Below are 14181 nucleotides of genomic sequence, written 5' to 3' on the forward strand. Positions count from 1 at the left end.
TAAGGACATTACCAACTTTCAACAAACGTTAATCTAGTTAGCAAATACCATCTGCGCCGCCATAAATGAAGGCAAAAGCGTAACAGCTGCCAACAAACGACTTACAAGCCGTCGGAAATATCTGCGAACCTCGCTGGAATGCGCTTCCCCTGGCGCTTCCCCGCACCCCGCCCCGTTTTCGCCTATCCACACTGCTGCCAGGTCTCCCGATTTTCCGGGAGTTCTCCCGATTTTACTAAATGTCTCCCGATATCCCGGATCCTTAATTAAACCTCCCGATTTTAATTTACTGTTCCACAGATTCAACTCAAGTTACTAAAAACACTGCCTCTACTGCGTGAAACAAATCACCGAACCACCGAACGAATCACAAAAGTAATGAGTTTGTAAAGTATGTAGCGTAAAGTATGCCTTGATGGAATGGAATAAAGTTGAATATAAAACGGCAAACCTTTGGAATTCAGAGAACATAGACAAACCGGTTTCTCTAATTATTAAACGACCAAATTCGGAGACATAGTTCAGTTTAGTAATAGTATTAGTAAGGTATTTTAAATCAACAGCATTAGATTAGATTGCGTCTGTGAAGTGAAGTGAGCAAAGTTTTGTTTGCTTGCATTTTGCAATCGCTTTGTTTTTGTTATCTCGGACTAAATATCGTTTTAAAGTGTTATAAACAAGTTTTAAAGCTGTAAAAATTTATCAGAATTTAGAATGTCTAGTTCTGAGAGTGATAAAGAGGTGCAAAATACACCTCCAAAGAAAAAGAAGTACAGTGTCAGCTATAAGCCGGATTGGGAAAAAGATGATCTGTTTGAGGGATGGTTATCAAAAAGTAATAAAGGTAAGCGATAAATAATAAAAGCCTTTTTTAGTTACTCGCCGATAAAAACTTGAATACAAAAAACCCATTCATTCGTTATTATCCGGTTATCAGGAAAACTCCTGGATTTGTGTGCATACACATGTAAAATTGTGTGTGTGCGTGTAGTGTATTGGATTGGATGCAAACATAGACGATGCAAAACGCTCACGCACGCTGCTTAACGTCAATGTCATAGTCGATGACGCGGCGGCTAGCTTCTTGACGGCGGCCAATTAAAAGTTGCCAGGTTAAAAAAGTATGCTTAAAGTACGGGAGTTTTTGTCTTGAGAAATTAACGCATTTTTGTTGCGATATTTAGGCTATATTAAAAAATATACTTTTCAGGTCCAGATTTCGCTTATTGTAAAGTGTGCTCTTGCGATATAAATATAACGAGAGGGGGTAAAAATGATATTAAAAGACATAAAGAGACAAAAAAACACGAAAGCAATAAGCTGAAAATTCGAGGTCAACAGAGTCTAGACCAGATGTTTACAAAAAAATCTACATCGTTAGAAAAACTAGTAAAACAATCAGAAATTAGAATCGCCGCATTCATAGTTGAACATAATATTCCGATCAATGTGATGGAACATTTCCCAGATTTAATAAGAGCAGTATGCCCAGATTCTGAAGTTGCAAAAAGGATTACCTGTGGACGTACTAAAACAACAAAAATTATTTCGGAGGTGTTGGGAAGAAGTGACGTTGACATCATGGTTGAAGCCATGCAGACAAATAAATTTTCATTAACAGCTGATGAAAGTACTGATAAAAGTACAAAAAAGCATTTGGCAGTAATTGTGAGGATTGCTCGAAATAATCTGAAGGTAAATATTATTGTTTATAATGTAAAGTTTACATTTCAAATATGTTACTTTTGTATACTTTTTAAACCCTATTCTTTTTCAGGTGGAAGATTTTTTTTTTGAATTATTTGAAATTCTTGAAGGTAACGCCGAAAAATTGCATGAAGTAATTACAAAAAAAATGACAGAATTGGGGATTCCTTATAAAAAAAATATGATAGGGCTGGCCGCAGATGGTGCCAACGTAATGATGGGAAAGAACAATTCTCTTGCAACGAAGTTCAAACAAGACATACCACACCTTTTCGTTATGAAATGTGTATGCCATTCTGTACATCTTGTAGCGTCAAACGCTTGCTTAAAATTGCCTCGAGAACCCGAAGATCTAGCACGGGATGTGTATAACTATTTGAATGGTAGCCCAAAACGTACCGGCTTGTTGAAAGAATTCCAAGAATTTTTGGAATTAAAACCACACAAATTGCTGCAACCTTCTCAAACAAGATGGCTCTCTTTAGAGGCAGTAGTAAAGAGGTTGCTAGAACAATACGAAGCCTTAAAGTTGTACTTTAGGGACGCTATTTTCAGCGACCGTATTAAAGCTGCAGAAAACATATTGAGAATGATAGAAAATCCAGTGAACAAGCTATATCTGCAATTTATGGCGTATGCCTTAGGAATATTCAACGAACTAAACAGAACCATGCAATCAGAAAATACAAATGTACACATAATTTACAACAGGGTGATGACCGTAATCTACACAATTTTGGGATGTTATGTGAAAGAAGAATACATTTCAAGAAATGATCACAAAAATATCGACTATAAAAATCCCAGAAAGTACATGGATATAAAAGATTGGTATTTAGGCGCTGAAGTAGGGGCGACATTATCTTCACCAACATTAACAATCAGTCCCGAAGAAATAAAAAAATTCAAGTTCCGCTGTTTAGAGTTTTACATTGAGGCAATTAAACAACTATTACAGCGATTTCCATTTGAAGACGATATGGAAATTTTGAAAAAAATAGAATTTATGGATCCAAAAATAGTTTGTAGTGGCAAAATACTATCCATCGCTGACATATTGGGAAGGTTCCCAAATATAGCACCTTCAAATGTTATTCAACAGATTGACACCGAATGGCGGCTTCTTCGGAATACGAAGTTAAATACTGAAGATGAAAATTTAGAAGTAGGAGCTTTCTGGAAAAAGATAGCCCAGATGCATTTGGGTGATGGCAGAAAAATGTTTCCAAATTTAACTTTGACAGTTTTGAGTTTTATGTGCTTGCCACACTCAAGTGCATCTGTGGAAAGGCTGTTTTCGCAAATAAATTTAACGAAAACAAAGTTACGGAACCAACTCTCTACCCCGGTAATATCGGGAGTCCTGCATACAAAAAACATTTTGAAAAATTCTAATTGCTTCAATTTCGAAATTAAAGACCAAATTTTACAGAAACTTAATAAAAATATGTATTAAAACTCTCCCGATTATTTTTGTAATTTTACCATAAGACTCCCGGATTTTTATAGATATACCTCCCGGAAAATTAAATTTGGATCTGGCAACACTGCCTATCCAGTACCGTTGCCAACGCAATCGCCGACGCACGTGTATTATTCTTGCTTTCGTAATCGCATTTTAGTGTTTATTGTTTCTCTGTTTGGTGAAATATTACATAAACTACCTATTTAGTGCTGTATGTAAGATGGGTAGGACTATACATAGTGCAGAGCGGAATTTAGTGCTCAAAGTAATCCAATTCTTTGAAAATGAAAAAAAACACGGTTCACTGTGCCGGTTGAACAAGCAACAAAAAGGGCTTGTGCTGCAACTGGTTTATCTAAAACGACAATAATGACAATAAAACGTGAAGCAAAAAAAATACAAACAGAAACAGCGCGAGCAGCGAATGTTCAGGAAGACATGACGTCCTTCGAAGATGGTGAGCATCCACAACCTAGTACTTCAGCTTCAGTTGCCACGGACACTATCAAGCTCTCGACACCAGGGAAAAAGCGTAAAAAATACAAAAAGAAAATAGATCTAGATAATTTTGATTTATGCGCGATACGGTCTTTGGTTGAAAGTTTTTATACCACAAGAAAAGAAATACCTACTTTAAAAAAGATTCTTACAATAGCAAAACGGGAGCTCAACTTTCCCGGCCAAAAAGACGCCCTAAGAAACATACTAATAAATGATTTGGGGTACAGGTTTAAAAAATGTAAACGAAAACGCGATTTTTTGGTGCAAAGACCTGAAATAGCAGCCTGGAGAGCAAAATATTTAAGGCGACTGAAAGAAAATGACGAACGTGGTGCCGAAAAAAAACCAGTTACATTTATCGACGAAACCTGGATACATTCACACTATACTGTCTCAAAATGTTGGCAAAATAGTAGTGATTCCAGTGTCCGAATAAATCACTCTCCTGGTCAGCGCTGGATTGTGGTACACGCAGGTAATGAGAACGGTTTCATACAAGGAGCCGAGCTCCTATATAAGTGTAAATCAACAACCGGTGATTACCATGACGAAATGGATGCGTCCAATTTTACCAAATGGATTAAAGAGAAATTGATACCGAACCTTCCACCCAACGGAATAATTGTCATGGACAACGCGCCCTATCACAGTAAGCAGGCAAATAAGCCGCCAAATTTCAGTGCACGTAAAAACGAAATGCAAACATGGCTGCAAGAACACAACATCGAATTTGATGACAAAATGACTAAAAGAGAACTGTATATGTTGATTCAAAGAAATAAACCTGAGAAGGTATATTTCATCGATGAAATATTTAGAGCTCATGGACATGAGGTATTACGTCTGCCACCCTACCACTGTGATCTCAACCCTATTGAGTATGTTTGGAATTTGATGAAACAAAGGGTGGCAGACAAAAATATTGACCAATCAGAAAAAGATATAGAAAGGTTAACAAAGGCAGCGATCCAAAGTATAACCCCGGAAGATTGGAAAAAAGAATGCAACCATGTTGATCGCTTAAGATATAAGTTTTGGCATAATGACAGATTATATGAACATGAAGAACGCGAATTAATAATTTCATTAGGAGGAGAAGACAGTGACAGCGAAACCGAAGACAACATTTTGAGTGATAATATAGAAGATGACGAAAACGACAGCGCTACCATGTCTGGTGTCGAGGCTTTTCTAGAATAGTTTCGCCACTTTCTCTTCCTCTCTACTTTTTCTTTGTATTATTTGTAAATTTGTAAATAATTTGAATTTTAAATAATGTAAATAATAAGTATTTGTAAATTTCAAGTAGGTACGAGTATCAATAAAAATAAGTACACAAATAAAATATTTTTTATTTTTACATCTTCAATTTTTTTGCTATCTCTCCAGTTTGTATGACGTCATTAAGCCAGGTTCGCAGATATTTCCGACGACTTGTATATCTAACGCTTCCGAGATAATCAAAGGGGCAGCGGCGCTCCTACCAAAACTAACTAACAAGACAATTACATCATCCAGCAGTAACGAAAGTTCTGCATTAAAAACTGAGATCATCGAAGCGGTCAAAGCCGAGCTGATCAACTTCAAAAGTTCGATAATCACGAACCATCGCTCAACCACCTACGCTCAAGCAGCGCACCCTCTCCACCAACAAAAAACCAGTCTACTCCAAACCCTCAATTATCGTAACATCTAAAAAGGAAGGCGCCACAACAGCGGAAACCATCGCCTCGTGGAGAGGAGTCTCCTTTCGGGACACAAATTTTACTCCTGCTGAAGTCCACCCCGTCACCAACAACAAAACCCGAGTCGTCTTTGACAAACAGGAACACTTACTAGAGGCCACAATACCAAAGATTGGCTCTTCACACCCCTCCATCCAGGCTGAAATTAGCAAAAAACTTAAACCTATGATTATACTCAAGGGCGTGGATAACTCCATAGACACAGAACTCCTCCAACAATGACATCATATTCAAATTCAAACAACAAAAAAATAAAAATTTATATTACGCCATATTCACATGCGAGCCTTTTCTCTCGCGCATCATTGTTAACTTGCATCAATTAAATGTTGACCATTTACGCGTACACGTTGAGGAATACACGCCTTTACTACAGTGCTTCAAGTGCCTCAAATACGGGCACACACGTAAGCACTGCAAATCAAACGACTCCTTCTGCTCCGCTTCCGATCACCAATACCGCGACTGTCCCGTCAAAAACGACAAGACTAAACTCTGCTGCTACAACTGCAGCATCTACAATAAGAAAACAGACAAAAAAGATAAAAAGATTTTTAAGATCGCAATAAATGATAAAATTTCTTATGTTTCAATAGACCGTGTAAAGCCAGCGTACATACTAGATGAGTTTAATAGCAACCAGGTTAGCGGAAACTTAGATCAGCAAAAGCAGGTTAATGAACCTTTAAAAATTACGCGTAGTGGTAGAAGTGTTAAGCAACCCGTTAGGTTTATGTTTTGATTTGTAAGCAACATAGTAAGTAGGGAATTGCAAATTCAGCGATTGTTCAGCTAATTGCAAAACCAATTTGTATTTAGATTTAAAAGAAAAATATGGAATTCATTTATACTACGTATATAGTTATAGCATTTACATTTTGTCATAGTTCGTATTTAAAATTATCAGTAGTCAATTAAATTATTTTTTGTGTTTATATATAGAAATTTCGTAATTCCATTTATAAAGGCCCATTTACATGATGCCATTTTCTTGTACATACCAGAGCAATAATTGAATGCAATAAATGAAGCGCAATAATTGCCGTTCAAGAATTGTATGCAACTGTTTACACTTGAAAACTTGAATGCAATTATTGTATTCAAGTATTGACAAGGAAATAATTGCACATGCCTTTTGTTTACACCAATGCAACTATTTTAAGGAGATTATTGCTTTCAAGTTTTGACTTGTCTAAACACAGGCTTGTACGTGCGTATACCATTTAATGGCGCTTTCGTGCAAGTATTGCACGTATTTGCATTGACAAATTTTTCATTCAAGTCTTAAATATTTTAGAAGAGTGTTGGAGTTTGAATATGTAAATATTAATGTAATAAAGGCAGGTAACACTTGTCACATGTAAAGAAAAAGTTTTAGTTTAGAATATAAAGAATACCTGTTTGAATTTTATATAAAAAGATAGTTTCTGTTTTTTGTTTTTAGTACATACTTCTATTCTAGACGCAGATAGTGTAACATCTTTGGCTCTTTATAAACATAAATTGTTGTTTTTTAAAATAGACTCTCACCACCAGAGCTCAGTCTTCTTAAAAGATTAGAACCATCCAACACAGAGGTATGAATATGAGTAAAAAGGTGTTTAAATTCAGTTCTGCTGATATAATAAAGTTCATTGAGATTTATCGCAATCATGAGTGTTTATGGGATACCGAAAATGTAAATTATAAGAACCGCGACGCACGTAATGCTGCACTAGCAGCATTTTCACAAGAATTTGAAGTTGACGGTTTCGGCCCGAAGGAAATAACAAACAAAATAAAAAATTTAAGGACGCAGTATCATGGGGAAAGAAAAAAAATACAAGATTCAATGGGTACTGGCGTGGCTACTGCTACTGTTTATACAACCAAACTATCTTGGTATGACTTAATGGATTCCTTTTTAAGGAAGACTTCTGAACAAAGAGAAACAACATCAAATATGGTGAGTATGTATTTATTTTAATTTTCTGAAGTTATTAATATGTATAGTAGATTTATCCTGTGGTTTTGCGCGCAAATCTCGTAGCCGTTTACGTTACAATAAAAGAAGTAATTTTGTATTATTAAAAAATAGCATGGTCTTGCCAAGTTACAGCACCATCATTATTAAAGTAATAACAATAATTATCACGGATTCTTATAGCTTCTCTTGTACTATTTCTATTGTTCTGTGAAGTTATATTTTCGAAAGCTCCACCTGAAGCATTTTGTCTCCAAGTAAAAAGACGAAGACCACTCGCCGGACATTCTTCATCTAAAAAACCTGGTGGCGTGTAAGATGCAGGTTAAGTTTTTCTCAGCCAGTTGTGTAAAGCGCACGATGTTTTCACTATGACGTCTACTTTATCTATACTTATAGTGATAGGCTTTTCGAAAATTCGAAATCGGGATGATAAAACTCCGAAAGCATTTTCAACGATTCTCCTGCATCTACACAATCTGTAGTTATAAATTTTTTGTTCTCTTGTTAAATCGTTACGGCGAGGATACGGTTTCATCAAATAAGGTTTTAAGGGAAACGCTTCATCTCCGACAAGTACTGAATCACTTGGCACATGTATGGTATTCTCTTCAATAGCCTTCTTTAAAGTACAATTACTAAATATTCCACCATCAGAGTTTCTACCCTTTGCCCCCACATCAATGTATGTGAAACAATAATCGTGATCAACACAAGCTAGTAACACAATACTAAATGTACTTTTATAATTAAAAAAGTCTGACCCTGTGCCTGGGGGACATTTTACATTAATATGCTTCCCATCAATGGCACCAAAGCAATTGGGAAAATTCCATCTCATAAAAAAACCTCTTCTTATTTTATTCCAGTCCTCTTCAGAACTTGGTACCTGAAAAATAATGAAATAAATTTATGTTTTCAGAAAGATACTTCCCTCGCATCAGAAAACATAGTTTTTGAATATATTGAGAGTAATGAAAAAAAAGAAAACGTAATAAATTCAACTTTAGAAGGCCCTGACGATCTATCTCCATCTCCAATGCCCAAGAAAAGAACTAAAAAAACATCTGGCTACATAGAGTCAGCCTTAACTAAACTGGATAATATTGAGAAACGAGCGAGACTGGAAAAAAAGGACGACGATTTGGACATTTTTGGAAAATATGTGGCGTCTTCATTGCGCACAATAAACACCAAAAATAGCATACATGCACAAGATGAAATACAAGCAATATTATCCAAATATAAACTGCGAGATCTTAAAGAAAATGACCAACAAAAATCTACTCCAATTCCAGAATCACCATATTCGAAACAAGGCAGTGACGACATGTGGTGGAACGTGTAATATTTTGTATTTTGACTACTTTTTGCCTTATTACTTTGCTATGATGAAAATACATGATTATATTCTAAAAACAGTTTCCTTTTGTACGTACCTTTATAAAATCTTCTAATGCTGAGTAAATAGCTTCAAGTACTTCAAGCAAGAAAGTACTTATAGTACACTTAGGTACTCTGAATAATTGTGACAGTGTACCTAATGAATCTCCAGTGGCCAAATATTTTAAAGTTATTTCTAATTTAGTTCGAGCAGGAATAGCATTACGCATTGTTGTATTTTGCTTTTGTATAGAAGAACGAACTTTATCAAATAAATAATAAAATTGGGTTCTGTTCACACGAAACATCTCCTTAAAGTCATCTTCATTTTCTGTTTGTAACTCTAAACAAAGATTGTTAGATGCTCCGAGAACCTCTCTTCTTTCTATCCATTTTTTGATCCAACACCTTTTTTTACGAGGTTTTCTCAATATTTCTTGCCTCAGAAGAGCAGCAACGATCAACACACCCTCACTCACTGCACTCATGTTTGCAAATGAAAAGATAATTGCGTAATAAATTATTGTACGTGCTGTTTACATCAATAATAGTTTTGAAAGGAAACTTTTCCCATTGATCAAGAATGTTACGTTTTGTTTAGACCATGCAACTCATTTATTGCGTCGACATAATTGTATGCTACAGGCAAGAAAATGGCATCATGTAAATGGGCCTTAATATTGTCAACGTATCATTATTTCATAATTCCACTTGCACGTGGATCAATCAGTCGCCCTATAACCGCCATGTAAGTCAGAGGACAATAAAGATAGTGAATTCTATTTCGGTTTTCATTTGATGTACCTCAAACACTAAATTAGAACTCACAGCTCAACATCTGACCTCTGTACGAGGAAACGTTTCATGACCGACCGCGTACCCGAATGAGAGTCGATTATGGATCACAGTAATCATTCTAATCACCAACCCAAAACCTCATACAACGCATCTACACACTCCACCATTAATTCCATACAAATCAACCTCGAACGAAGCAGGAACGCGCTACACGAACTGAACCTATACATTAATAATCACGACTCTACAAAAAAAATTTCATTCTTTGTCCGAAAGTTTATACTATTATTTTCCAGTTAGTTATGCACAAAAACGAAAAGAAAATACCTTTTTTCGGTATAAAGTTTGCTTTTGTGATAGTTATAATAATAATACTAATTTTTCAATTTTTTCATAAATTTTAATTGATTTTAATTTTTTTAAAAAGACCGCGCGGTGAGAGTGCTCTATTAACGTTTACACTGTGCCCCGCTAGATGGCACCCGAGTGATATAGTGTTACAACCTGTCTTGTTATGGTTGTGATACAACCATCAGGTGTTATTTACAAGCCCAGAATAACTTAAAATGTCGTCACGAAAGTGCAAATACGATGCTGATGCATTTTGTTTTATATGTGGTCAATTTATTAAAGTTCGAGACGTGAAATATGAACTAAAGACATCTCACGTTCTCTGTGAAGCCTATGAAGCATATTTTGACTGTCCTGTACGGAATCAAGATAAGCCATGGGCTCCACATGTTGCTTGTAGTTATTGTAAAAGGTGTTTGGAAGGTAAGCAATTTTTATTTAATTAAGCGATGAATCCAAAATAATAGACATATTCATTTTTAATTTTATATTTTTAGGTTGGTATCGAGGTGAGAAAAGGTCTATGAAATTTGCAATAACAAGGATTTGGCGAGAACCAAAAGACCATAATACTGACTGCTACTTTTGTATGGTGAATCCGAGTAAAAGACGTAGAGGTAAAAATGCAAAACCTATTGAATATCCTGACCTCGAATCTTCTTCTGCTCCAATTGCTCACGACCTGACACGACCAGTACCTGAGCCACCAAAAAAATTATCGCAGAAAAGTAGCTCATCTTTTAGTTCTTATAAAAGTAATTCCGATAAGGAGTTTTTGCCTACACCTGAACAACCAAAACACTATCTCATTACTTCAGAAGATTTTAACGATCTAATTAGAGATTTAAATTTGCCAAAAAATAAAGCAGAGCTTCTAGGCTCTCGGTTAAAACAGTGAAATTTGCTTGATGATGTTAAGATCACGGATCAGCGGACTAGGCATGAAATGTTTGCAACGTTGTTCACGAAGGAAGATGGACTTTGTTTTTGTAATGACATTAAAGGTATGTTTGAAGGAATTGGCATACCCTGTGTCCCTAGCGAATAGCCGCGTACTGACTGAGCGAGCAGCCTCGCGAGGCTGCCTCGCGAGGCAAATCCTCGGTCGGTCAAGACGTGCCTCGCCCGAGGCAAACGCACGCGCTGCCTCGCCCGAGCGTGCCGCGGCCCGAGCCGAACGTTGTCGGTTTTTGTCGATGTTCAAAGGCGCCTCAGTACGTTTGCCGCGCTCACTCAAGACGGTAGTGTTTTGCCTCGCTTATTCGTTGCGTGTTAGTTGTGCGTCATGGATAAAGAACAGTGTCTTAAATTAATACGACTATATGGTGAATATAGACGACTTTGGGATGCGCAATGTCCTGATTACACAAATAGAGGACAATCTATTTTTGTATAAGAGTTTAATCCAAAAACGTTTAGTTTTCTGTTTTCTTTTTTTTGCAAGGCTTAGAATTATTAAAAAGGCAGTGGTAGCGACAGCTTTCCGAATGTGCGGCCTCATGGTGGTCTCGGGCAAACTATACGGGCACGCGCGGTCTCTATTCGACTTCAAGTTAAACTGAGCGTCGATGCTCACGATGGCTCGGACTTGCCGCGCGAGGCAGCCTCGGATTAGAAAACTTACAGACCGAGGCTGCCTCGCGCGGCAAACGTTGCGAAGCAAACGTCCGAGGCTGCTTCGCGAGGCTGCTCGCTCAGTCAGTACGCGGCTAATGGCGTTTATTCATTGACAGCTCTACAAAACGTTTAAAAGCATTTCTATTGCACAACGAAAATAAATTTCCGTCTCTTCCAATTGCTCACTCAGTATCTTAAAGAAAATTATGAAAGTGTCAAAATTTTGCTTGAATCTGTAAAGTATCGTGAGTATAACTGGGAGCTGATTGGAGATTTTAAAATGGTGGGATTTTTAATGGGGCTACAGGGTGGATATACAAAGTATCCGTGTTATTTGTGCTTGTGGGATAGCAGAGCGGATTCTAAACACTATATTCAACGGTCATGGCCTGTAAGAACAGAATTGTGTGTCGGAAAACAGAACGTCAAATTTGAGCCGATTGTTGAAGCGGAAAAAGTGTTAATGCCGCCTTTGCACATTAAGTTAGGGTTGATGAAACAATTTGTTAAAAAACTCGATGAAACTTCAGAAGCTTTTGGATACTTAAAAAAAAAATTCCGAAGTTATCGGAAGCAAAGGTTAAAGCTGGGGTTTTTGTTGGTCCGCAAATAAGACAGATTTTCGCCGATGAAAAATTTCCAACGTTGCTGAATCGTACTCAAAAAGCAAGTTGGAACAGTTTTAAAGCAGTCGTTTCTGGATTTTTAGGAAATAATAAAGCTGAAAACTACGAAAAGTTGGTTGAGGATATGCTTACAAATTTTAAGGCCATGGGCTGCAGGATGTCATTAAAAGTACATATGCTGCATGCTCATTTGGATAAATTTAAAAACAATATGGAAGCCTATTCCGAAGAGCAAGGAGAACGTTTCCATCAGGACATCATGAATTTTGAACAACGCTATCAAGGCCAATACAATGAAAACATGATGGGCGACTATATTTGGGGTTTATTGAGAGAAAGTAGCTTTGAACATAAAAGAAAAAGTAAAAGTGTGCACTTTTAAGTTATTTTCCACTTTTCTGTAAGCTAATTTGATAGTAAAACTTAATAAAAATAATAAACATTTTTATTTCAATAGTTTTATTTTCAATCAAAAATTAAAATCCGAGATTTTTAAAAATTTCGTTCAATCAGTCTTCTAAGCACAAAAGCAAAGTTTTTCATGCCATATATTTTTTTCCGTCTTATTACGACCTAAACTACCGAAATTTAATGCTTTGCAATTAAAGTCAAATTTCATGTTTATAGTTGTAATCAGTAACCCGACCTCGCTTTAATCACCGAACCCTGTACCAGCAATACCAATAGAACCAATCTCAATGACAAAAACTACACCTATATTAGTTTCCCTCTGACCGCCCAACACGCGCGGCAATTGCCATAAGAAAAAGCCATCGTTGTCGAGCCGAAGCGTTTGTCGTCGCAAATGGAGGCTTTACCAGCATGAGTGGATAGCGTGAGTGCGATACAGGCCGAGCTGGTGGAATTGAGAACTATTGGAGAGGAGTTTTTGGACATGAAAGCGTGAGTTTTGGACATGATGACAAGACAAGCAAAAACAGGATGCGTATATTTTAAAACATTGCACACCTTGCAAGGTATCGCGTCGCCGTCCTAATACATCAAAATATGCAAATAAACATTTTCAAAGAATATTATACATTTATAGCAAAATGCTAAAAAAACGTGAGTGTGTCAACGATATTTTTTAACAGTATTACAAATCACAAAGTACCTAGTTCAATCTGTAATGCAAGACCATTATAAAATTGGAAAGCTATTAGCTGAAAAGGAGGTGATCGAAATATGCGGCAAAAAGAGAAGCTATTATGAATTTTATCATCACGTTACCAAGAACCACATTACTGTAGAGGAAACACTAAAAGGTTGTATTTGCCGTCAGAATTATCAATAAATAAGTTACATAATTGCGGGTAGACCGTGAAACAACTCGTATCGTGTCCCAAATTCTTTGTATTTTAAAATCATACAAGTATTAATATCGTTTCAAAAGTACAAAAAGTGGTAAAATATCACAAGATAAAAAAGATGTAAATGTTATTTCGACCAGAAACATTGCAAAAGCATTAGTAATATCCAAAATCGAAAGAATACCCTTAAGTTCAGGAATTGTCCAGTGCTTAACATATAAACAAAGAACAACACAAAAGTGAAATAGTGGAGTGGTGTGAAATAAACTAATTTGTGCAAAAAATAAAAAAAATATACAAACAACCAACAAAAATACCTTTCCCCAAGCCGGACAGCGGTGTCCGTGGGGAAACACGACCGCAACCCTCCAGCTAACCCCCGAGAGAAATCTCAAAAACTCACATTCAAACAATCGAACTAGCTAAAACCCAACCTACCAAAACCTAATGAGCCAAAGCAACGAAGTCGAATGTTTATTCGACAAACAATATTTCAACAATAACTGTGGCAAAGACTCGCCAGGTATAGGAATCACTGGAAACAGCTGGAGGAGGCCTTTGTGCCGCAATGGCAAGCTGTACAAGAGGACAGATGTGCAACGATGTGTGTTTATAAACATATATGTATATGTCAGAGATTAGGTTATAATAAAACACGGTGTAATTTGTTTGATTGCAATGGCAAAACCACGCAATGGCAACACCACGCAATATC

General features: G+C 36.6%; 1 protein-coding gene across 1 annotated transcript; it reads left to right on the forward strand.

Annotated features, from left to right (window-relative positions):
• Nucleotides 1-705: 705 nt before the first annotated feature.
• LOC125058855 lies at nt 706-2699 on the forward strand. Its single transcript, XM_047663000.1, has 4 exons — nt 706-844; nt 1211-1695; nt 1778-2538; nt 2666-2699. The coding sequence occupies exons 1-4, from the start codon at nt 715-717 to the stop codon at nt 2697-2699; spliced, it is 1410 nt and encodes a 469-aa protein (XP_047518956.1). The 5' UTR covers nt 706-714.
• Nucleotides 2700-14181: the final 11482 nt, after the last annotated feature.

This window comes from Pieris napi, chromosome 18 (assembly GCF_905475465.1).
Source record: "Pieris napi chromosome 18, ilPieNapi1.2, whole genome shotgun sequence".
In the NCBI taxonomy this organism is placed as follows: Eukaryota; Metazoa; Arthropoda; class Insecta; order Lepidoptera; family Pieridae; genus Pieris; species Pieris napi.

Coding starts and splice junctions, on each gene's coding strand:
- LOC125058855 (XM_047663000.1), top strand. CDS start 715: ATGTCTAGTTCTGAGAGTGATAAAGAGGTGCAAAATACACCTCCAAAG. Junction 845..1,210: donor GTTATCAAAAAGTAATAAAG/GTAAGCGATAAA, acceptor TATACTTTTCAG/GTCCAGATTTCGCTTATTGT. Junction 2,539..2,665: donor TACATGGATATAAAAGATTG/GTATTTAGGCGC, acceptor CAACTATTACAG/CGATTTCCATTTGAAGACGA.